General features: G+C 31.7%; 5 protein-coding genes across 5 annotated transcripts; 1 reads left to right on the top strand and 4 right to left on the bottom strand.

Moving 5' to 3' along the window:
• Positions 1-826: 826 nt before the first annotated feature.
• LOC145615077 (putative clathrin assembly protein At4g40080) lies at positions 827-2128 on the bottom strand. Its single transcript, XM_081670150.1, has one exon. The coding sequence runs from the start codon at positions 2092-2094 to the stop codon at positions 1108-1110; it is 987 nt and encodes a 328-aa protein (XP_081526276.1). The 5' UTR covers positions 2095-2128; the 3' UTR covers positions 827-1107.
• An 11216-nt stretch (positions 2129-13344) lies between these two features.
• LOC145613620 (E3 ubiquitin-protein ligase ATL6-like) lies at positions 13345-14279 on the top strand. Its single transcript, XM_081668716.1, has one exon. The coding sequence runs from the start codon at positions 13345-13347 to the stop codon at positions 14275-14277; it is 933 nt and encodes a 310-aa protein (XP_081524842.1). The 3' UTR covers positions 14278-14279.
• Positions 14280-16006: 1727 nt separating this feature from the next.
• LOC145613621 (uncharacterized) lies at positions 16007-22015 on the bottom strand. The gene is made up of 3 exons (XM_081668717.1): positions 22000-22015; positions 18692-19115; positions 16007-17008 (listed from the first exon to the last, which is right to left on the bottom strand). Exons 1-3 carry the CDS (start codon positions 22013-22015, stop codon positions 16483-16485), a joined length of 966 nt encoding a protein of 321 aa, XP_081524843.1. The 3' UTR covers positions 16007-16482.
• Positions 22016-22253: 238 nt separating this feature from the next.
• On the bottom strand, positions 22254-23103 carry LOC145613622 (RING-H2 finger protein ATL39-like). The gene is made up of 2 exons (XM_081668718.1): positions 22670-23103; positions 22254-22329 (listed from the first exon to the last, which is right to left on the bottom strand). Exons 1-2 carry the CDS (start codon positions 23101-23103, stop codon positions 22254-22256), a joined length of 510 nt encoding a protein of 169 aa, XP_081524844.1.
• Positions 23104-24701: 1598 nt separating this feature from the next.
• On the bottom strand, positions 24702-25978 carry LOC145613623 (E3 ubiquitin-protein ligase ATL6-like). Its single transcript, XM_081668719.1, has one exon. The coding sequence runs from the start codon at positions 25976-25978 to the stop codon at positions 24791-24793; it is 1188 nt and encodes a 395-aa protein (XP_081524845.1). The 3' UTR covers positions 24702-24790.
• Positions 25979-26356: the final 378 nt, after the last annotated feature.

Raw genomic sequence — 26356 nt, forward strand, 5'->3', positions numbered from 1 at the left:
TCCTGGATAAGTAAGCTATAAGATTGATAGGCTTAGATTAAGATCTTTTAAATCTCAAACTCAACTCATTAACATAAAATTAGGATCATTTATCCCAATCTAAAACTGAACTGAACTGAACTGAACTGAACTGAACTGAACTGAATTTCAACGTAAGAGAACAGGGCCTAAGATCAGGGGGCGTTTGGTTCACAAAATATAGGTATGAGGTATGGGTTTAGAATGACTAAAACCCATACCATATGTTTGGTTGTCAAAAAATATGAATTTCAAACCCATACCTCAAACCCATGAGGTATGGGGTTTAGAAACCTTGGGGGGGAGATGGGTTTGGCTCATTCCATTCCCTTAGGTATCAAATAAAAGGAGAGAATAGTGAGATATTCCATTCCAGAATTAAACCAAACATATGGTATTAAGTATCAAGTTCCAACTCGATACCACCTTAACCCCATTCCTGATTCCAACCTCATACCACTCTGTAAACCAAACACCCCCTAAGATCTCAAACTCAACTCATTCACACAACATTATAAGATCATTCATCCCAATTTTGTCATAAAAATCACATCAGGCCACCACCAATAAAATAAACTAATTTTGCTGAACACGTTCTTAAATAAGATTTTCTAACTTAGGAATTACGAGTTCAAAATTAACGCGCTGGGATTGCGACCTTCTAGCTTAGACTTCCAAGGCCCTTTCTAAGTCATTCAAAAAAAAAAATAAAAAAAAAAAATGACATCAGTACCAGACTACCAGTATTGAGTATCCATATTCACACCAACTCAGTACTCAGTAGGAAGCAGATCAAAGATAACACAAGTTTCTTAGAACACACATTAAATTCATTCACACATATCAGGAAATAATCACAAAAAAGACACTGACCTGAACAACAGTTTCTTCTCTTATTACTGACTTATTCCTATTTCTTTTTCTTATTTGCTAAGTAATTAAAAAACCAAACGAATGTTTCTGATTTTTTTGTACATCAAAAAATTAGCACTAGTATAAAAATATACACATTTTTATATTCCAAAAATGGACCTAACTACCAATCTCCAAATTCACACTTGAGAAAACCTTGACAATACTAATCAAAACTCAACCATAAGAAGCAACAACCATTGTATTCCATTCAACATCCAACCACCGTCTACCCCGCCGCGGCGGCACGACCGAAACCGATCTCGACTCACCAACTCGGGTCTCCGCCACCCGAGTCGACTCGCTCCTTTCATATTTTATTAATTTCATATTCTCTCTCCTCTCCTTAACCTCCTCAACATCTTTCCGCACTTCCTCAATCAATTCCCAAACCCCATCATTCTTCTTATTCAAGAACATTAAAACCAATTTTTCCCGGCAATTTTCGAGCCTTTTTAAATCATTTAATAATTCCCCAATTAAATCATTGCTCAAATCTTGAATCCTTTTCTTCCCAAATTGATTGATTATAGCATTAATCTCTCTCATAATCATCCGATAATCTTCTCCAACAAGCTTAATTACTTCATAAATCAAACTTATTCTTTGATAATGCAGACTTTCAGGGGCCCCACAAATCACCTCAACCATATTAATCAACAACCCTAATCTCTCTCCTCCTCCTCCCCTGTTCTTCCGACGCGACAATCCGACACCGTGATCAATGACGTCAGCATACCACCTCACCCACTCCGACAACTCCCACGTGTCACGCCCGGAATCATCCTTAAACCCCGACAAATTCAACAACGGTCCACTCGAATAACCCAAGATCTCCTCCTTCAAAGCAGGGGAACCATGAATGATGACGTGGTGCAGCGTCAGCAAACACTTAAGCGCCACGTGGACACTGGTGGTCCCATGAAGACGTTGGAGTAGCGCGTGGATTAAAACCCCGGAGGTAGAAGGGCGATAATGATTAACCAAAGATAAAACCGCGTCGAGCGGGGGCGGGTCGGAAGGGTGGCGGTGCGTGGTGGCGCGTAAGACGGCGATACGAAAAGAAGTGGTTGGTTTAGAGGATAATAAAAGGGTGGCTTTGATAAGAGAGACTTTGTCTTTGAGAATTCCGACTAAGTTTTTCATTTTTTGAGGTCGACCCATTGTTATTCAGAAAAACAGAGTGTTAGAAGGAGAGAGAAAATAGGGGGAAGAGTCTGTTGGTTTTTGGTTATTTTTAGGGTATTTATATAACGGCTTTTTTTTTTTGAGGTGGAATTTTTTTAGTGGTCTAAATAAATAGACGCGGTCTACGTGTTGAATTACGAGTTATTATTTTTTTTAAGGGATTGTAATAATAAAGTGGGAGTTTAATAAGTCTATGTTTTTGTTGAGAATATTAAATTATGGTATTTAATCATAGTCTTTGCTTTAATAATTTTGGTTGATAAATTAATTAGTAGGGATTATTTTTATTAATATTGGGGTTATTGATCGAGTGGAGTGGGGTTATGTGGGTTAGCGCTTTTCCCGAAAAAGAGCTTTGTGGTTCTCGTAATAATATGAAGACAACGACAGTAAAAATAGCCGTTTCTATACTTTTTTTTTGTTAGAAATTTTTTAATTTTTTCTATTTCTATTTACCTCCATTGTTTTTTAAGAACTATGAAGGACTTTACTATTTTTTAGCAAAATTAAGGGAAGGCTTAGACATTGATGCTCAATTATTCATGACATTAGTATTAGAATTGTAGGGTTTTATTTTTTTATTTTTTATTTATATTTATTTATTTTATTTTATTTTTTTGAATTGTATGGTTTAATAAATACATGGTTGGCAAATTAGAAGCTAAATATTTAACAGATATTCAATCAATAGTTTCCAATCTAGATTCTAGATGGATATACTATGATGATTAGAGGTGAACATTAAAATTTTAATGGATATTAAGCTAATTAGGGCATAATTGAAATATATATAGTCATTAGCTTATAAGTTTGAAATTACACAATCATGCATTTGCCATTTCAAACAAATTAACTAAATTATAATAAGATATCTATAAGGAGCAAAAATCAAATTGAACTCGTACCATCTTTGATTACAAACATCTATAGTTTAGGAATATGTAACTAAAAAAATAATATTAAAAACAAAAGTAACAAAAATAGTTGATACATATGTGATATGTAATCTTAATTTGTAATCCCTATTATAGAAAGGAATGATTGAGGATCTCAAGTTAGCTAGGTTGAATTAAAAAATAAAATAAAATAAAATAAAATAAAATAAAAAAAAAAAAAAAAAACCTTGAATTAGAAAAAATATGTCCAAACTTCCTAAAGCCTAGAATTAGGACAATAAATCCTAACTTCCTAAAAAAAAAAAGCTATGGAGTATCTTGTACATAATAACTCTCCATAACAAAATTTCAAGCTTATTGGGAGGATTGCATGCATTATTATATTTATATTATTATATACTAAAGTAATCATCAAAGGGGACACTTGGCATAATTTTGTGTAAAATTTTCCCACCAAAATGCTATTTACTTTTTTTAAAAAAAACTCTATTAATAAATTAAAATTCTTTTATTAAATTTTATTAATGCAACACATAATTAAGAATTTAAAAGATAGACATTAATAAAGTCAAATTTGAAAAAAAAAATAAATAAATAAAATAAAACAAAAAACTAAATTGTTACATAAGTCATTTAATTTCAATTAAGGGCCTATTCACATTTACTGAACTGAGCTGATTACAGCAGAACTGAACAGAACTGAACTAATTGGAGCTGAACTAAATTGAGCTGAGCTGAAATGAATACTTTATGAGAGAGGGAAATTAGGAGTTGAACTGAACTGAACTACACTAAAATTAAGTAAATGTGAGCAGGTCCGGCCCTAACTCTATATAGTTTCAAATGACTATAATTATTAATAAATCTTACTTTATAAACTCGTGCATTGCACGGGACCAAAAACTAGTGTTACAATACTTTAAAACTTCTCCTACTATTTGTCTATTTTAGTCAAAAAGGAAAGAGGTTAAGTTTTTTTTGAAAAAAAAAAAAATAATAATTGGATTTTATATTACGCCAAAATGCATAATCAATCAGTACGGAAGTGTGAATAATAAAAAATTTATAATCAGTATCTATAAAGTCTATAATTGAGATGCTATATTTCTCTTTGGTGGTGCATTATGGTACACGATTAAGATAATATTGTTAAAGCTCATGTTACATCGCGTGGACCAGGGTACGGTCTTACTAGTTGCGAAGACAATTGGCTTGTTTAACAAATTGAGCTTTGCATATTATTATTTGCCAAGAGTTATTAGCATTTGAACCCTACCATTTTCCTTACTATACAAGAAACAAATTCAAGTTTGATCATGTATATATTTTTGGAGATAATGCTCTCTTTTTCATACCACTAACTCAATGTGTATATCGTGTGAGGAGTATGTGATTGAAAGAAAGGGATTGTTCTCGCTTCATACACATCTTTAACAAGTTCGAACATGATATGGATTGTGACGCGTTAGGGTTTATTTAGCTTAATTAGCATAGTGTGATACAGTGAGAGTGTAAGGTGTCTATTGCTTTGATTTATTTCTTGGAGTAATGACATTTGGCAATCAATCATATAATTTCTAAGAGTAATTTTTTTTATTTTTATTTTTATTTTTATTTTTATTTTTTTTTTGTTAATAAAGTTATATTTTTAAATATAAAATTAGATGAACGACGTCTATAGAGAAATTTATATCAAATAAATACATGACAAAATCAAATAAAAATATCTTTTCAACAAAATTACGATCATTATGGCACATCATGCATTCTCTTTCAATCCATATTGTTGTGGTTTACTAATTTTTTTGATTAAGGGGTTTATCGATTTGTTGTAGCTTAGACGTAATGAAAATTTTGGTATGGTTCATCTAATTGTAATAAAGGGATTAACCTCCTTTTCGATTCTGCACATATTTTTACTCATTAAACAACTTTATAACAATCCATCAAACAAAAAAATTAAAGCAAACCCTCCTTCAAAATAGAGAAGAAAAACCCGATTTTTCAAAAGAGATAAATCCTCCTAAAAAAACCCTGTCTATCGAGGGATTAGATGTAATTATTTTAATTAAATAATAATCAATTAGGAAAATTAGATAAAATTAGGAATAACTAGATGAAGTCCGCACAATGCACGGTTTGTTTGTTTGTTTTTTTTTTTTTTCCCTATATTTATGAGCTAAAATTTGTGATATATTTAGATAAAATTCCTAATATTAAAAGATAATATTTAATAAATTTAAACTTAAAAATCTCATTCGCCAATTTTGCTTGCGTGGCATTTGAATTATTTAATTCTAAAAAAAATTAATAATCTTTTATTTAATTGGCTACAACTAAGATTTATAATTCTACGTGGCACGCTGCGAAAATTAGATCCTACGTGGCTCTCTAAAAACTGGGAAAAAAAACTCCTCTTTAAATATATATACTAGCAATAGCCTATGGAGAGTTTGGGTTGGTGGTTCAGCTCTTCTCTAGTCACCCTCTCGCCAAGTCTGTTGCTGTCCTTAAGCAACTACCTACAAAGAGGATTGTTGAGTTCAGGCAGCTGCCTCAGCAGTACATCTCAGCCGAGCAGCCGCCTTTATCTGTTGCTATGACACACATTCCTACTGCTGCTTACTGGACTATCAGGAGTGTTGTGGCCTGTGCCACACAGATTTTCAGTCTTATTGGCATGAGCTATGAGTGAGTTACTCTTAATCAAAACAATCTAATTGATTCTACGAGGAAGTAAGTTACGCACTCCATGCAGCACCCTCAAGTCTAATTGATTCTGAGATAGAATTTTTCTTCTTTTCCCTGTACTTTTAGCCAGCTCATAGTCTCACACTAAAGGTAGCTTAAACAAAGTTGCAATATTGGAGCAAGTTGTCCCCGATAAAGAAACAAACCATGACAGCACACAAATTACTAATCTTAAACATCTATAATCACAATATAGGAACATATCTTCAAAAGGAAAGAACAGCTATCATCTCAAACATCAGTAACCACAATTCAAGACTAAGAACAATGACAACACACAAACTGATAACAACAATGACCCGCTCAATAGGACATAAAAATAAGTTCAAGATCGCACATAAAAATGAGCTCTGAATTCAGTTCTGCTTTTCAATTCTGACCTTCGAATATCCACTTCCTCCCCTTCCCTTCCCCAACCCAAGGCCGAACATCCAATTCCTCCCATCCTGCTCCCCAATGGTGACCGGACATCCAATTCCTTCCCCGATACAGCCAATAGAAAGGGCGGACATTCGTAATTTCGCCACCCTCTCAACAATAGAACGACATAAATGAAATATTATAAGCAATCAAACCCAAAAAAACCAATGATTGACTACCAGAATCGAAATATTAAAAGAATTTTGCAAACTTAGGGTTCATAATTCGAATCAAGGCACACCTATAATAATCATAATACATTACATTCACAGAATCATATATTCACAAATGAATGAAATCACAATTTCAATTAAAAATTAAAAACTAAACCTCAAGACTGGAGTTTTGCTTTGTCGAAGAGAGATAACTCAGAGAAGGCTAAAGGCAAGCAGGCTAACACCGGTCGGCCAACGTCGATCTGAGAGCAGCGCCGTCCTTGAATGAAAGTGAGGGGAGAGGAAGTCAGTAAGAAGTTACGGGGCGTGGGAATGGGAATTAGGGCTTGTTCGGTGCTAGCGTTTGAGCAGCTTTTAACAAAAAAAAACGTGAGTGTTTCGCAAAGTAGTGGTTAGGGCAGCTTTTATGAAAAGTTATAAATATTAGCTTTTGAAAGTAGAGGTAATAATCATTTCACCATCTAAGCCAATTATCAAGTATACTAGATGTAAGCCCGTGCGATGCACGGTTTTTAAATATTTCATTTTTGTATATATAGGGGAGGGATCCGGTAAGAACCCCACCTTATATAAAAACCCTTTCTTATGTAAGAACCCTAATTATGTTCTAAACTTTTTCCTATGTTCTAAATTTTTTTCAACTTATGTTCTAAACTTTTTCCTATATTCGAAAATTTTTCTTACTTATGTTCCAAATTTTTCCAATGCTCTAAATTGTTTTTTAGATTATGTTTTAAATTTGAACCTATGTTATAAATTATTTTTTTCAGCTTATGTTCTAAATTTTTTTTTCTATGTTCTAAATTATTTTTTCAGCTTATGTTCTAAAGTTTTTCCTATATTCTAAATTTTTTCTACTTATATTCCAAATTATTTTTAATGTTCTAAATTGTTTTTAGATTATGTTCTAAATTTGTTCCCATGTTCTAAATTATTTTTTCAGCTTATGTTCTAAAGATTTTCTATGTTCTAAATTATTTTTTTCAGATTATGTTATTAATTTTTACCTATGCTACGATTATTTTTTTCAACTTATGTTCTAAATTATTTTTTCTTATGTTCAAACTTTTTTGGTTGTTAATGTTCTAAATTTTTGCTATCTTTCATATTATTTTTCTTATGTTCTAAAATTTTCTGCTTATGTTCTAAAGTTTTTCTACTTATGTTCTAAATTTTTTATTCTATGTTCTAAATTTTTTTTTCTATGTTCTAAATACGAAATTCTCAAAATTACAGAAATGCCATTACTAAAAGATCATTTTAGATGGTTAGATCAAAACTAATAAAGGGCTGAGATTGGTTCTTATATAAGATTGGGTTCTTATATAGAGGAGGGTTCTTACATGAGCCTTCCTCTATATATATATATATATATATATATATATATATATATATATATATATATATATATATATATATATATATTGTAATTTCTTAATATTTTTTGTTTTTATTTTCTATTCTATTATTTTAACATTAATTTAAGATAAAATATTTTGTTAAGTTTTAAATTATTCTTATTCAAATTTCAAGTATATAGAACTTGAATTTATAAATTGAAATAAATATTATCTCATTCATCGGATAGTTAGATAAAATCATTAAATCAAAATATATTTTTTAATTTCTAATTATTTGTTAAAATAATATAAATCCTAATGTAAAAGATAATATAATAGATAATCTTTGTTTTTTTTCATTATTTAAATCTTAAATTACTATTTTTGTTTTCAATTCTCAAATTTCATTTGTTAACTTTTTTCTTAAATGGCGACTAAAAATATAAATTCTAAATTAATATATAAATCTTATTTTTCATCGGTCGAAATATTACTTTTGCTTATGTGGCGTGCGATGCACGAATTTTCATATACATTTTGTATAAAAATATTTTTTTGGCGATATCTTAATTGTTTTCTTGCATTATAAGTTTTAAAATTTTTGTATGAAAATATCATATCATCAGATATTTACATAAAACCATTAACATCAAATGATAATTTCTATTTTTTAAATATCAAAATATAATTTTTATTTTTTTAAATAATATAAATCCTAATATCTAAAGATAATTTTTAGTTTTGTAACAAATAAAAATGATAAAATTTAGTGTTCTTAAATAATTAAAATCCTAATAAATTACTATTCGTCGTTTTTACCTACGTGGCAAAAATTTAAAATTTCATTCGTCACTTTTGTTTAGGTGGCGAGTGATTTTTTTAATTCTAAAATAAAATAGAAATCTAATTTTTAATTGATCGAAAATATACCTTTTCTTATGTGGCGCTCCCAATGCTCTCCAAAAATGCCTACTTTATTTATATATATATTAGATTAGATTGGTCTACTAGATGGTTAATGACGTCACTAAAGCCATTAAGTCTTCAGTTGAAGGTAACATTGTACCAATTATGATTGTTTTGGTAGTAAAAAAAGCGGATAGTAGTTTACAAAAAGCCCTATTATCAAATAGTAATTGACAAATTTTTCCAAAATTAAAATCTATAAATAGTGTAAAAAATAAAAACGTGTCAACTAATTTGAAACAGAAAAATAATTTTTATTTTAATGAAGATAGTTTTAGTATAATTTTGACATCTTTTTTTTTTTTTTAAAAAAAATAAAGGCCCAAGGGAAAGAGACCCGTGCAGAGACTTTACTTTTCCGTTGTCTAATGAGAAGTGGGCCAATTATATGAAAAGACAGTATTATAGTTTTGGGCTTCTATTTAGATCTTCATTTGGGCTTTTTGCACTATTTTTATTTAGTTATTTTGGATTTTCATATTAAGGGTAGTTCAATTGTTGCTAAGGTGGTATCACAATCAATGTTTACTGGACCAGCTACATTTCTCTTTTCTCTTTTCTCTTTAGAATTTGTAAACTTTGAAAGACCATTAGGCCAACACAAAAATAATGCAAGTAACTAACAAAGACTAAGCGTAGTTGATTAGAGATTCACTTGGTAACTTGATGTCAAGTTCAATCAATTATACTTCTCACTTTTCAAATACGTGGGTATGTACTTACTATGTCATAAAGTTGTTAAAGTCCGATCATGGTCATGGTCATGGTCATGCTCCTTATGTTCTAAAATTCTAATTGAATGAAGAAATGGGCTTTGTTCAAGTTTGTTTATTTTTTTTTTTTTAATTAATTATGGGTTAGTTTTCTCCCCAGGTTTATAATAGTTGTTTTTACAATGTTAGAAACATATTTTCTGCCACTAATAGTTATAAGTTCAAATTTTTAGTAATAAGGTCACAATCCTTGAGAAATAAAAATTATATAAATGTCAATAAGTTCACTAATTAAATACTACGAGAATAAAAATACAACAAAGCATGTATACATGCATTATAAGATCATTATCATCTTGTTATCGTAATGAATATTCTACAAGATTCCATCTATATTTTATTACTTGATCTTTTTTTCTCGTTCGTTTGAAACTTTTGAGGCACTCCTAAGGTCCAATTAGGTCAAATTTCATCACTCACAATCCCTAATATATTTGATGATGCATGACAAAAAGAAAAAAAGTAGCAACATATGTAACAATAAAATATGAAGAAGTTTAAATCATGAGCTAGAGTACGTACCTCAAGATTCTAATGTAAGTTGTCATATAATTAATTTTTGGTTTGGATAAATAAAATGTCAATTGTCAAATAAATTTGTACTCAAGCTGTCAAATTACTTAAGAAAAATAAATACTTGTCGATTAGAAATTTAGAATACTCAAGAAAATACTACGTATAATACTTGTTCAATTTGATTAGACAGTTGTATTTGGTTTGTCTATTGAGTAATATTGAAGGTCACAAATAAAGCAATATTTTAAGTAGTTGTCTTACTAGAAAGATTACATCACAAATTACAGACTATTTGTCCATATCCCGGACCCGCCTTAGGCTCTCATGTCAACCCACATTTACATCTCGATCCTGAAACATATTCCTTCGTACCTTCATGAAGTTTTTATCACATCCAAAGATTATTATTAAAAATAGCCATCTTTAAGACTTTAACTAATACGAGTAGTATCATTTCGTAATTAGTGATATTCAAAGGGTTTATGCATGATATATTGATATGTCAATGTTGTAAAGGTTTATTTCTATATATATTATGTTGGTGATACTCTTAGTAAATCAGGAAACTGATTTTAACTTATAAGGAGGTTTAGTCGCTTTTCCTTCTTCATCAATGTGGGTCAACTAACAAATGTTTGAATATAAAATGACACTGACAATGACCCAGTAATGGTAATTTTAAAATTTAAATTATAAATAGGAATATGAAGTCCATCTAAAATAATTACTACATCCGTTACACATTATTTGCAACGATTAGACATTTTTCCTCTCTAGTTTATGTCAAATCGTTGCAAATAATGTGTAACGGAGGTAGTAGTAATCGCATCTAAAACTTAAAATATGAATATGAAGGGCCATTGTAAACAATAATTAGTAATCACATCTGTTAGTGGACAGTTGCAATACAATAATGGAAAATTTTCAAGAGAAACTAAAGGAAGATTATAATTAGAGATGAAAGACAAAGCAACGTAAGTCCAAATTATTAAGATAGAGAGAGCATTAAATTAATTAGAAAATACGAGTAGATATATGGGCTAGCTTGTGCATTCAACAAATGCTCTCTATATATTAGGACTTTGGAAATAAATAATGAGGCTCTGTGTATATATTAGACTCTTTGAATATATTCTTTGCAAACCATATAAATATGCATTAAATTAGTATTTCAATTATTACTCCAGAGTTGAAGAGTGAGGGTATATGGCGTTTTTAGGCCTATTAAGTTTTTGGTTGAGTTGGTTCTTTAACGGATAAAGTGTAAAATTCGATTGGGCTTCAACATTGATCATGTTTTTAATACTCTATTAATTAATATTAATCACACAACTTTAACGAAATAACTTTGTAAGGCCCCGTTCACTTCACCTTATATTTTGCTAGACTGAAATTATTTTTACTAAACTAAAATTATTTTTGCTGAACTTAAATTATTTTTATTGAACTGAAATTAATTTTACTAAACTCAGATTAATTTTGCTGAACTTAAATTATTTTTACTGATTTTCTATTATATTTCTTCTTTAAGTTTACAAATTTTTACTACTGAATTTATTTTACTGAACTGAAATTATTTTTGCTGAAATGGACTTATTTTTATTGAGCTGAATTTAATTTAATTAACTGAAATTATCTTTATTAAATGATGTTTTTTAAAGGTAAAGTGAATAGGACCTAAGCCTAAAAACAAAGGAAACCAATCAACCTCGCCACTATCAAATAATAGATCAAATTCATATTATAAATTGTACTACCTTACATTCATACGTACTAATTATTGTCCATGGAGAAAATGTAAGTACTGACTACTGTAAAAGGCTGATACATATTAATACAAATAAATTACTAATCACAAATTAAAATAATAGTCGCAGACTTGATACATAGAAAAACAAGATTATAAGAAATATCTAGGCAAGCATGATAAATATCACAACTCACAAGTGATAAAAATCCAGAATCTTCCGATATTTTCCTTAAAATAAACACATTGTTATAGAATTATAGTTATATCTACCCTTAGACCTTGATTATAGGTATCAAATCTAATTAAATACATCTAAATGACCCAATTGATAAAGACTAATAAGATTATTTTAGACATCTAGTTCTTCAAATGCATGACTTCGATCAATAGTTTATTTCCCTTCCTAAATTGATAAGCCTTAACAAGGAAGAAGTTAAAACCCAACCACTACTAAGGAGGGAATAAGAACTATTGAATGAGATATACTCGCAAATCGTAATGTCGTAATGATGATACTTAATGACATAGCACTACGACGAAATTTAAAACAACCTTTATATTTTTATTGTAATAGAATTATGGTATGTGGTATGTCTCGTAGGTACGATCCAAGGAAGCGAAATTGAAAGACATAGACACATTAATAATTTATACTTACGATTATATATTTTTTAATATTTTAAATTAAACGTGAGGATATTTTCATATGATCAAGGTCTTCGATCTCAAACACCGCCCCAATTTATAGGTGACAGTGTAATAAGTTGAACAATGTGATAACTGACAAGTCGTCATAAGACTATATGTGTCAATTATGACGATCAAATTGAATTTGGTTGGGTCGATCGAGTTGGGTCGGATAAGGTCTAATTTAATATAATTCTGAATCATGCTAAATCATTATGATCAAACAAGTCAAAATCCATATCTAGTTATTTTTTGTCACAAGAGACTAATGAACTAATTTTTTTACCCACATATAAGGGCTAAGGAGAAGGCGCTCTCAATCTAGAATCTCTCACTGATCAACACGCGAGTTAAATAGTGAGCCAAGGTAGGTCATTTGGGAGGGGGGGGGGGGGGGGGGAATCCCCTTTAAAACCGACCAAAGTTTCTTAAGTGAAATTTGATTTGCCTTTTATGGTTGTAAGACAAACTTGCAAAACTTTTCACTAGACCAAACCTTATTTGATAAGTCATCGTATATAAGACTACATGACTACCTCGGAGTAATCAAACATCATGTTAGATTAAATCTTACACGAGTTTTTGCGTTTTTATTAGGTGATCTTTATCCTTAATTAACATTGGAAAATGATTAAGGCTTTACAATTAGATGGAACCTTAACAAGCTAATACTCCCCAAGTAGCAACCATTTGGGAAGCACGTCACCATTATATTATACAAGAATACAACTACCTATATCTATGAGGATTATATTCACCTCAAGTCAACATTCATAAAATTAACTCATTTTCTCATAAGATTTCTTCAAATACACTCACTCCTACTAATCATATCCCCAATTATTTTCTCTTCTTCTCTCAACTCTTCCAACTCCCCAAAACACACCCCTTAAGGTTAAGCTAATATAACCTCATCCAAAAAAAAAAAAAAAAAAAACCACCAAAAACAAAATGCAAGACAAAATTCACTATCAATTCTCCTTCCTCCTCTTGCTCCTCCTATCGCCGTCCTTCGTGGCGGCGCAAGATAGCTTCAAAGGAAACTCCGGGGAGCCCTTCACACCATCCACCGTTATAATCATAATCATGGGAATCATTTTTATGTTCACGGGTTGCCTAGCCGTATTCCTCCGTCAATTTTCGGACGGATGTTTCGGCCTCAACGTAACCCCCATCAACCCCAGCGTGACAGCCGACGGTCAACTAATCAACCAAGGCCTCGACCCCGAGTTCATCAAGGCCCTTCCTACGTACTTCTACGCGGACGTAAAACAACATCGTAAAGGTCAAGTCGAGCTCGAATGTGCCGTGTGCTTAAGCGAGTTCCAAGACCCCGAGGCCTTACGACTATTACCGGGTTGTAGCCATGTTTTTCATCCTCGTTGCGTCGATCAATGGCTATTAAAACACGTTACGTGTCCCGTGTGTAGGCACTCCCTAGAGCCTGAACCAGGTAACATTAAATCATCACATAGTATAATTAATATTCCTACAACGTTACATGATGATTCGGATGGTTCACACCGCGATTTTGGTAGTTCGATGGAGTTTGTTGATAGTGAGGATGTAAAGACGAAGACGATTGTAGGAAAGTTTCCTAGATCACATTCGACGGGGCATTCTATGGCGGATTCGGAGAGGTTTACGCTAGTGTTACCCGAGGATGTTCAAAATAATATACCAAATCGGTCTAAGATGTTACGGTCTATGCTTAGTCCTAGGAGTGCTTACCGGTGTGGGTGGTTTGCTATGACTCCACCACTTTTTAATGCTCCGTCTCGTTCGGTTCGGTCCATGGTATCATCCGGTTTGGTCATGAATAGCTCGAAGAGCATGGCCGCCCTACCTCCGGTTAAAACCTCTGATCGGTTATGGCCTATATAAAAAAATAGGTCGAATTTTGTAGGAAATGATTCCTCTAAATTTACTTGGTGGTGATTTAAGTTCTTGGCACATATAGTTTATAAGTGTTCCATAAAAAATAAAGTTTCTAATCCCATTTTTGAGTATTGTGTGATGGGTGTGTTTTACGTTTAGTTGGATCCATACTGAATCGAAAAGATTGGGTTTTGAAGATAACACAACATTGTGAATCGATAAAATTAAATCAGGTACGGTGATTCATTGAAGAGGTACAAATGTTACTTAATCTTTCCAAAGAGGAGGATTCCCATGTACGAATTCTATGATTCATTGGAGTAAATTTTTTTATACAAGTATATAAATAATAAAATTAAAGATACTTATTGACATATATAGTTGAATTGGCGCGAGAATACTATATGTAGTCAAACATGTTGATTGAGAAGTTTGTTTTGCCTGCAATAAGTTAGCAAGGTCTATGTGTACATTCTCAATAATTGTAATACTTGTATTATTTTTGTTATATAATTATACTATTCCAAAACAAAAGAACAAGTTGTGAAGTCAATTTAATTGATAATGATAGCGTTTTATACAGCTAACAAGCTAAATTAGAGATACAATTATACGTACAACTTATAATAAAATCATTGTTTCATTTCTGGTTTATAGTGGAGATAACGTCGATATCACTATATATTTTAATTGTAAGGTTATGTATAAAAGAGGCAATTTCGATTTCTTACAAACTTGGCTCTTTACATTAGTTTTTTTTTTTTTTTTTTTTTTTTTTTTTAAATTTCCCTTTCTTAATCTATTTTATATATATTTAGTTTGTATTTCGTGCAAAAACTCGTACTGTGAAATTATATAATAAGGTACTGGTTTTGATTTTGCAATTAGTATATATTGTCAATATATATGACATCTTAATTTGGTATCTTCAAATTTACGATAGATTATTTTATAAAAATAAAATCAGTATCATAGATGCAATTAGATCATGTTTAATAAAGAGTAATTACGAACAAGGACTACATGTACTATAACTAAGGACAAAAGTGGTAGGTCGTAGCAACGCCTTGAAGGCTTACATGTAACATAAGTAATAAGAACAAAGAGTATATGTAGTACAAGTATGAACAAAAGATTAGGTGCCATTAAGTAATCAAAGTGACATTCTTTAATATATAGACTAATATAATGGTTGCTTGGTTTCATAAACATTTATTTAATTTCTTAAACGTGGAATAACTTACAAATGTATACATTCAAAGTTTCAAAAAGATGGCTAATGATCATAAAATTTTGACAACGATGTTCGACTCTCTAAGTTATTGTTATGTCCAAGTAAGGTTGAATTCGAGCCGACTATTGATTAACTTATTCGAGACAAACTCATGATAGATAATTAGATACACATGCTCGAGCTATCTTATGTTATCTTAATAACAACACTGTTTTCAGCTTTTGGATCTTTTGTTATCGTCTATATATGACTGTTTTGAGCCGATTATTAGATATCTAAATCAAAATAAACAAAATAATACACACGCATTATTGTTTACGAGTAATGTGATTCAACTTTAATTATAAATAAACGAATGATAGTATGAAACTACAGATTAAAAAATGAATCAAGCAAAAGGAATTTATTGTTTATAAATTTGTACTCATTAAATTTTATTTCATTTCATTTCCAAAATGGGAGTCTACTAGAAAAGTAGAAATAGAGGGAGTGACATCTATCTCTTCAAGGATCATTGTGACAAGTCTCACATAGTCACATTCATGTCTATTATAACCTGCTAGCCTAAACAGGCCATCATAAGAGTTCAAATTAAGCTTGTTGAGACTCTACTAGGCCCAAGCCCATAAATATCTAGGGAGGTGTCTTGTTCAATAAATAAATAAATAAAAAATAAATAAAATTGTGGGAGAACAACAAATAACACAGTTACAAATAAACACCATAAAAGAAGGAAAAAAAAGTTTCAAAAAAAAAAAAGAAAAGAAAAAGAAAAAGGAAAAAAAAAAATAGTATTAGGGGATGAAAAATGAAGTAAAAAAAACCCTCATACCATCTTATCATATGAACTTTTTCTCGATTAATTGTTGCAACCTTATCGGCCTAATATGTCTCCATTTGTACATGTATAACACTCGATTTAAATTTCGAGCTCCGAGTTTAGGAGTATGCTAAGAGTGACAACACCAATCTATCTCTTACGGCTCCAACATAGACGTTACATGGCTTGGTGACCTAATTGCACTCCTCGTTTTTTGCATCAACATTAATGAAGAATAGTCTACGAATCGATCTGATTTGGAAGAAATAATGCTACTCCAATGTTGTGCATTATTAATTGTTGTATGATAATCACTCTTTGGACTACTCTCTTTAGGAAATAATGGGCTCCAAGAAGTAGTCATAGTAGTTTTATCTTTCCCTATTAAGTCACCCGTTGAGTAAGACCTATGTAACTTTTTTCCAATGTCACTAGTTACTCTAGGAGTACTAGGATCATCAACACTCAACATTTCCGAATGTAATAAGTTTGAGGACCCTTCAATGTTGACTGTAACATGATCATGATCGTGATTGTGATCGTGATCGAGATCATCGTTGTTGTCATCGACAATGTGCTGAAAATAACCACTATGACCAAATCTTTGTGACAATGGACCTGAAGTAGCATCAAATGCGGAGGACATGCTCACACTAGATCCTTGCCTATGCTCTAAGCTGGACCTGCATGCATGACAAACTCTTAGCTTGATGTAGTATTATTCTCCGTCCATGCGAAATAATTTAATAATCACTTATACTATTTTAAAATATTCATAAAAACTTAATTGTAAATTATATAAGAATATATGGAGAAAATATGAATTGAACAAGCTATGTAACGTGATTATTAATTTTGAACCAAGACAGTATATAATCTATTTTAGCATGTAGGTTGGTTGTTGAGGACTTGAGAGGGTTGTCCATTATATAATTGCTATCTGGCAAACAGGCAAAGTAGTAGCAAATAATTAAGTAGTTGATTGAGAATTTAAGATTCTTAATTATCTAAAAAACGAAACAAGCTAAAGACACATTGACTTCTTAGTTTTTAGTTTTTAGGGCCTGTTCTCTTCAGATTATTTTCAGTTCAGTTCTAAATTTCATTCTCACATAAAATATTCAGTTCACTTCAGTTCAGTCAATCATATCAGAACAGCCCCTTAATCTTTTACCATTGAACGTTATCTCTATTAATTGTTTTTGTCAACTAAAATTGCATTCACAATAAAACATTAAACATTTTTTACTTACTAATTAATTTAGCTTAATTACGTGGTGTTAAGATGAATATATTACACTCTTGTGTATAAAATAAAAATATTAATGCTTATAAAAATATTATCATCCCTCCTACCCTTTTTACTTGCTCTACTAGTCCATATTAGCAATTAAAAGTCATAGAATCGTAACACTTCTTAAATTTTAGGAGCGTGAGATAGATAAATTGATTAAGAAATGGGTGTATTCATGTGATCGAGACCCAAACCGAAACGTAGAGTGAAAACAAAATACTGAAATAAAGTGAGGCAAGAAATTTAGTAAATCTATAAAATGCGGGCCTAAGTCGCACCTGCAAATTATGAAAGAGAGTCCACTTCACAAGATTAAAGTAGGTTTCATCTCAACACCATATGACAATAAGAGGAGTAGCCCTTTGGTCTTATAAAGTGATTAACTTTTTTTTTTTTTTTTTGACTAATGTGGGACACTTACGTGTGGTGATACTGTTTATTCATCAACAAAATCGCATAAATAAACTAGGACAAGTGAAAAGGGATGAAGTAATATACGAAATATACTAATCAAATAATTATTCCAAAACATCTTAAGAAAATAATCCTCATTAAACTAAATGATCGAAGATGTTGGAAATTCCAAGAAAGATCTAAATTTTAAAGATAGAGACAAAATACAACTCATGAGATGACAAGCAAAGACATTTTAGTACAGTAGTACACCGTATTTATCCTAAAGTCTCATTATCTCATATAATAACAAAAATATATGAATAAAAATGACGATGATAATTTATTTATTAAATACTCGGTGCATGTGAAAATTATATTTGTAAGAAAGTAATACGAGTAATCCATATGACCAGACCATTATCCATATCCTAAAGTTTTTACATTAGAAATATATTTATTATCAACTTTAATAGATTTTGGTCTGGTTACCTTTAGTATTGATGCACATATATAAGCTAAGTACTCTAGCTTATACATATTATAGCCAAATTTGAACAATTAATCCTAAATAATTTTAATACAATTTTGTAATTAGTTAGCTATCTAGCTTGTTATAGACTTATAATTTAGATCATGTAGCACTTAAGGGTTAACCAAAAAAAAAAAAAAATCGAACCTGCAAATTGGGCAAGTAACATGAGAAGAGAGCCAAGGAGCAATGCAAGAAGGATGAAAAACATGGAAACAATCAGGCAAAATACGCAACACCTCTTGATCCTTAAACTCGCTTAGGCACACGGCACACTCCACCTGCCGGTCCTCCTCTTTAAGCCGGTGCATTTTAGCCTCGGAGAATCGTAGTGAAGGAAGTGACTCTATCTCCTCCGCATCCAAACCACGTTCCTCCCGCCCATGTTGGTAGTGTAGAGGGAGGTTACGGTCACGAAAATGGCGTACACATAGCGCTATACCGGCTGCTAATAGGAAGAACCCTATGTAGAGGACTATTATAAGAGGTGTTGACCACCATTTTTTTGGTTTTCCATCTTCAGCAAATGCCAAAGATGGTGATAGAAGTAAAAGTAGCACAAAAAAATGATCTTTCCTCATTATATTTTCACTATTTTTTAAAGTTTTTTTGTTGCATAACTTTGTGTTTGTTGGTTTGGTTGTTGCATGCTTAGGTTGGATAGTAGTAGTGTTACATAACATGTATAGAGTAATTTTTTTAGTCTATGTACCAAACATGGTCAAGTTGGATCATAATTTGATTTTAATAGATTAATTAATAATTAATTAATTTTCACATGTTAAGGTGCATGATTGGGGGTTAGTGGTCATTTTGTAACTTCGTATAATCGGAGAGGTTGTATACTGTTTGACTATGAATTGGTAAATGGTGTCCTTTCTTAATTAGTTTGGGGCCAAATATAACTAAGATCAATTAATTTATTAATTAATCTAAGTTACATATATATACTCTTTTTAAACAACCAAAGTCTTAAGATGAGCTTATCATTTGCATGAGCCCCACTATCTTACTTTCTCTAGTCACCACACATTTTCATTCTCTATTCTTGGCCCAATTTTCCTTACTTCAAGTTCGAGTCCATTAAGCTTAATCTATTTAAACTCAATACGACTTTTTATTAGTTATTTTACTTTGACTTTTGTATTGTATTAGTTTCTATATACATTGATCATGTATATTTTTTTTTTTTTTTACAAAACTACTATATTTTAAATGGAATACATACTTGATATTGTTTTTTTTCCCCTTCCGTATGTTTTTTTACTCATTAATTAATACAAATTTTTGTATGCGGCTGGTCACATTGTCCGGCAGGGAATACTTATAGGGTGTTAATGGTTTGGTCAGGGGTTATTGATAGGGTGTTACTGATTTGGTGTAATTAATGGTTATAAATCTTATAATTGCATACGTGGAAGGTAAGGCAGAGAAATTTAAAAAATTAGAGTGGATTGCCTAAGCTGTTATTTACTATTTTTGTCATTTAGTTAAGTAAATTATCTTGAAGTAATGAATGCATAAATCAGCAGTAGTGGACAGTAGTGATTGTACTGGGAGTTGTAGAAAGTAGTGGCCACATATGCAAATGTGTGAAGGTGTGTAATCCATGTTTGAATTAATGTGACCAAACTTTATAGATTTAAGGTTTATGGGCTACACTCCTAGGCCCACTACAGGAGAGCCCACTAATTTCACACGTATATAAGATGAGTGAGGTCCATCCTAAATAATATGATAGGTTGACGATAAGAAGAGTAGCTATATAGCTTACAAACCTATTACAGAATAAACTAGTTATCAAACTTATCATCAATTCATCATATGGGAGTACTAAACGTGTTTCTGATGTTTAGAAAGCTATAACGATGGATTATGAGAATTGATACCAGAATTTCCTGAAATTAAGAAGGTATCTTTAACCAACTGAATTAGCCAGTTTCTCTCATTGTAATCATCCACTATTTGATGCAAGATAATTATTCTTTCACATGCATATGGGTAAATCCCAACAAATAAATTACTCGTACAAAATTACTTATCTCCATTTTTCTTAGCTGACACGTACTCTTTTTTAGAAAATTTATCTTTACTTGACACTTTTCCTTTTTGGATAAGTTTTATACATTGCATTTACTAGTCTAGCCCACTTGTTTTATCATTTTCTCTCCTCTCTTTAATACTCCTTAATATATATATATATATATATACATGATTAAATTGAACACTATCAACTAAATAAGAACGGAGGAAGTATTTATGATACACGTATAGAGTATATGAAGAATATTTTCTTCCGATGTTCGGATACCTAAATGTATATTGTACATTTAATAGATAATATAGGCATATTCTTTTTTTTTTTTTTTTTTTTTTTTTTTTTTTTTTTTTTGCTCACGTATTCTTTTCTTTGAGTATATTTTCTGCTAAACTAATTTGCAAAGATAAAAAAAAAACCAACCTGCAAACGGGGCACGTGATATGAGAAGCAAGCCAAGGCGCAATGCAATGAGGATGAAATACGTGAAGACAATCAGGCAAAATGCGCAACACTTCTTGATCCTTAAACTCGCTAAGACAAACAACGCATTCTAGCTCCTGCTGCTCTCCTTTTTCATTTCTATACATTTTTATCTGTTCGAACCTAAGCGACGGAAGAGAATCAATCTCCTCCACGTCCAACCCGGGTGCACGCTCAACGTTACCGTTGTCGAATTGGAGGCTATGCTCACGGCAATTCCTTATACAAATCGCCAAACCCACGGCGAATACGATGAACCCAATAAATACAATTGAGATGAGAAAGGTTGACCACCATACTGATGATTTACCCTTATCAGCTGATACTAAAACGGGTGATATTACTAATAGAAGCAAATACAATGAATTATTTCTTCCCATTTATTTTTGTTTAGGAAGATTGTAGCTTAGTAGGGAAACTTTTATTAGCAACATTAACAATATTACTATTAGTAGTACTTGAATTATTAGGTAGTATTTAGATTATTATAGTTATAGTACGTGGTTATTAATGGTTAGCATGTATTGTTAGAAGTATGATTATAATCCAAGTATATGAATGTATATTCTATAATCTACAATTATATGCATCAATAATCATGCTAATTGCTGTTGTCAAAAAAAATAAAAAAAAATAAAAAAAATAATCATGCTAATTCGGGTAGTTTGATGATAATTAATTAGTAAGATTTTCATCTAATGCTTCTGGCGTGGTAGTCATTTAGTCGTTGACCTATTACGTTGGTATTACAGAAATATAAACAATTGTGTTACTCATTAATTATTGGAACTTGGAAGTATCTTTTGAAAGTAGACGCGAGTATTAATGTATTATGATACAAATTTCTTATTTTAGCAACTATAGTACTCGTACTTAGTTATTATGCAACAAGCCTAAAACGGAGTACCTTCATTAATTTTTAATTAGTAACAACATTTGACTTTTTGCATTGACAATTAGTGGTAGTATTATTTCATTGACCATGGTAGTATTATTTCATTGACCAAATTAAACCACTAATGATGCTCTAATTCTATTTCTTGAGACGTAGGATTACACCATAATCTATCCTATGACCGTTCACCTATGTCATCACACCTAAGTATACGGTTCAATGGTGATTTCATTGACTTAAAAAACTACAAATACTTTTCATGATCACCCCGAAATTATTATTGTTACTACGGGCTACACTCCTAGGTCCACGACAGGAGGAGAGCCCACTAATTTCACACATAAGATAAGTGAGGACGTGAGGTCCATCCTAAATCATATGCAGATTGACGATAAGAGAAGTAGCTATATAGCTAACTAACCTTATGAAGAATAAACTAGTTATCATCATACGGAGTACCATAAGTTGTGTGATGTTTAGAAAGCCATCAAAACATATAATGAGAATCAATCTTAGAATTTTTTGAAATCGGGTAGAAATCTTTAACCATTTGAACTATTCCTCGCTTTAACCATCCACTATTCGATGTAATGATAATTATTCGTCATATGCATATACATATGGGTAAATCCCAACAAAAAAAGTGATAAGATTTATGATAGATAACGAATATATGTATATATTTGGATGACAAAAAAAAAACACCAACCTGCAAACAGGGCACGTTATATGAGAAGCAAGCCAAGGCGCAATACAATGAGGATGAAATACGTGAAGGCAATCCGGCAAAATGCGCAACACTTCTTGATCCTTAAACTCGCTAAGACAAACAACGCACTCTAACTCCTGCTGCTCTCCTTGTTCGACCCTATACATTTTTATCTGTGCGAACCTAAGCGACGGAAGAGAATCAATCTCCTCCACGTCCAACCCAGGCGCACGCTCAACGTTATCGTTGTCGAGGAGGTGACGCTCACGGTAACGCCTTAAACATATCGCCAAACCAGCGGCGAATATGATGAACCCAATGTATGTGACTGAGATGAGAAGGGTTGACCACCATGCTGATTTACCCTTATCAGCTGATACTAAAACTGGTGATATTACTAATAGAAGCAAATACAATGAATTATTTCTTCCCATTTAAGTTGTTTAGGAAAATTATAGTAGGGAAACTTTTATGAACAATATTAGTACATGAATTATTAGGTAGTATAGTATTGGATTATTATAGTACGTGGTTACTGGTTAGCATGTATTGTTACTTGCATAGAAGTATGATTATATTCCAAATATATGAATGTATATTCTAAATCTACAATTATATGCACCATTAAACATGCGATTTGGGTAGTTTGATGATAATTTATTAGTTAGATTTTCATCTAATGCCTCTAGCGTGTTAGTCATTTAGTCATTGACCTGTTATGTTGCTATTACAAAATTGTAAACAATTGTGTTAATTGGAGTTTGGAAGTATCTTTTGAAAGTAGATGCGAGTTTTGATGTATTATAGTACAACTTTCTTAATTTTAGCAAGTATAGTACTTATGTTATGCTACTTTTTTTAAAGTAACAACACTTGACTTTTTACAGCATAATAGCATATGTATAGTATGTACTTTTTCTACAACTAGGGCAGCTAACGCGCGCGATACGCGCGGTATAGTTAGTCATATCAGTAATCTATTTCCCTTTGAACATATATTAAAATTTTAGTTATTAGCAGCATAATGAGAGAAATTATAAAAAGAAATATTTTAAGGGTATAAATGTCTACACATTATTTTTAATAGATAAAATAAAGAGATAATTATCATTAATGAGGGCAAATAAGTAAATTAACATTTTAGATGGTATAATTGTCCAATCGCTATTCATTTAAGAAACTTGTACATAATTAATGAGGGTATAAATGTAAATACACATTTTAAAGGGTAGAATTGGTATAACACTATTCATAAGAGTAGTTTTGTACTTTTTATAAGGTAGAATTGGTATAACACTATTCATAAGAGTAGTTTTGTACTTTTTATAAGGTAGGGATAACAATTCATTCAATTGCAATTGTTATACTAGTAATATTAATTATGTATTCATGTGTATGTGATTACATAGAAAACAAAACAACTCACTTTTCACTAACTCTCTCATTTATTTGATTGTTTTATTTTAAACTACAAATAGTAGGAAAATCAATAAAGAACGAATGGAGTATATGTATACACGATTATCATCAGAGTATTATTTAATATGTCACATGTTTTATATTGGTCCTTAGAAATTGATGAATTTTCATGTTCTCCTCTTTAAAATCTTCCTTTGATTATTTCAGTACAAAAATGGAGAGAGCAAAAGGGTAATAATATAGACAAATTTCAAACATATTCTAAAAATTTATTTTTCTTTGAAAATTCATGATGTTAGTTAATTGAATGAAGTAAAAGTAACCGTACTCTCAGATGATGTGGGATTCAGTCGATTCACAAAAGCCAACTTAAAATTAAATGAAATTAAAAGTGTAAGTGTATTCATGTTAATACTTGACAATTGACATCAATTTAAGTTGAATTAGTATGTAATTTGACAATCAATTTATTAATAGTATAATTTTTTAAAAAAAATGAGTTAGACCATGTTATACCATTTTTTTTTTACCATGTAATATAATATATATCCCTTCACATATTCATCAATCATCATTACAAAAAATATTACTCATATACATTTAAAAAAAAAAAATGTCATAAGCAAAACTTTAACCGCCCAAACAGTCACAATCCAAAAATTACAATAATAATACTCAAATTTCATTGACCAAATTAAACCACTAATGATGCTCTAATTCTACTTCTTGAGACGTAGGATTACACCATAATCTATCCGATGACCGTTCACCTATGTCATCACATCGAACAATACGGTTCAATGGTGATTTCTTTGGTGATTTCATTGACTTAAAAAAACTCCGAGGACTTCTCATGATCACCCCGAAATTATTATTATTGTTATTGCTATTGCTACCTTCTGCCATCCCGGTAGATCCTGACCGGGAAATAAAAGGCGGACTCATAGTAAACCGCCAATGGTCCGGTTTACCTGGTATTATTGTAACACAACTATTACTTCTCCTGGACCGGTACCCGGTCCGTGGACTAACCATTGCTGGGGGTAGACCACTTATATTATTTATATTCCTTAACTTGTTACGTACCTCGTCAGGTAACCTTAACGTATACTTCTCACGATCTTCAACCAATGAACGCCCCGTCGAATGTGACCTAGGAAAAAATCCCCTACGTTCACCCACTCCATTGTTTGTATTTATCGTAGGACTTTTTATTATAACCTCCGGAGATGATCCTACATGGACGATCACATCGTCCCCTTGATCGTCACCACGAGTAGGTTGCGAAACTTGATCCAACGACGACGTTTCTAATTCATCCTCGTACGATTGTAGGAGTACTTGCGCTAGGGACGTAGGAGAATTCGGACGGTCAACTTGAATTTCCAAATTTGCCCTACAAACAGGACAAGTGACGTTGGATGCAAGCCAAGGTGAAATGCAATGAGGATGAAACACGTGGCTACACCTAGGTAACAACCTCAAATGTTCATGGTCAACGAACTCGTTTAAACAAATTGCGCACTCTAACGGCGTCGTTTTACTAATCAAGTGGACTTTAACGTCGGAAAATAAAAATGTAGGAAAAGCGGCTGTTATAGAAGGGTCAAGTCCACGTGGATTTTCCCTCTGTCGTACTCCACCATCGTCGCCTTCGCCGCCTTGGGTGCCACCGTAGATGTAGGCGCTAAAGCAAGAGATGAATGGGCGGGCACAGCAAGTGAGGACACCGAAGGAGACGACGACGATGAGGATGATGATGGCGTTGGTGGGTAAAGGTGAGTCGTAGTTGTCCGAAGTTGTTGGTGATGGTTGGGCTGTTATTGTGTATTGAAGGGTGGTGAGTAATAATAGAAAGAGGGTGCGATGAAAGTGGTTAAGGTAAGGCATATCATGCCACTCCCTTTGTGAGTTGAGATTGATTATAAGAGTTATTAATCAAGGATTTGGCGTGGTGTGGGTTGAGATGTTAAGATAATGAAGGAAATTATGTTGGAGTAGTTGTCATCAACTTGTCATTATTATTTTTTATTTTATGGTTAAAGAATCACAATGTAATAGAGATGACGATCTTAAAAAAAAAATTATTATTGTTGTTATTTGTTGGAAGATGTATTATTCATTTACATATGAGTATAATTTAAAACAATAAATTGGTTATGCAATAAAAGATCAAAATTGAATTTGAGGTTAAAAATACTAACTCCGTTACATATTATTTGCAACGATTAGATATTTTTCCTCTATGTACTTTCTGTCAAATCATTG

This window comes from Chenopodium album, chromosome 25, assembly GCF_948465745.1.
Source record: "Chenopodium album chromosome 25, dcCheAlbu1.1, whole genome shotgun sequence".
Taxonomy (NCBI): Eukaryota; Viridiplantae; Streptophyta; class Magnoliopsida; order Caryophyllales; family Amaranthaceae; genus Chenopodium; species Chenopodium album.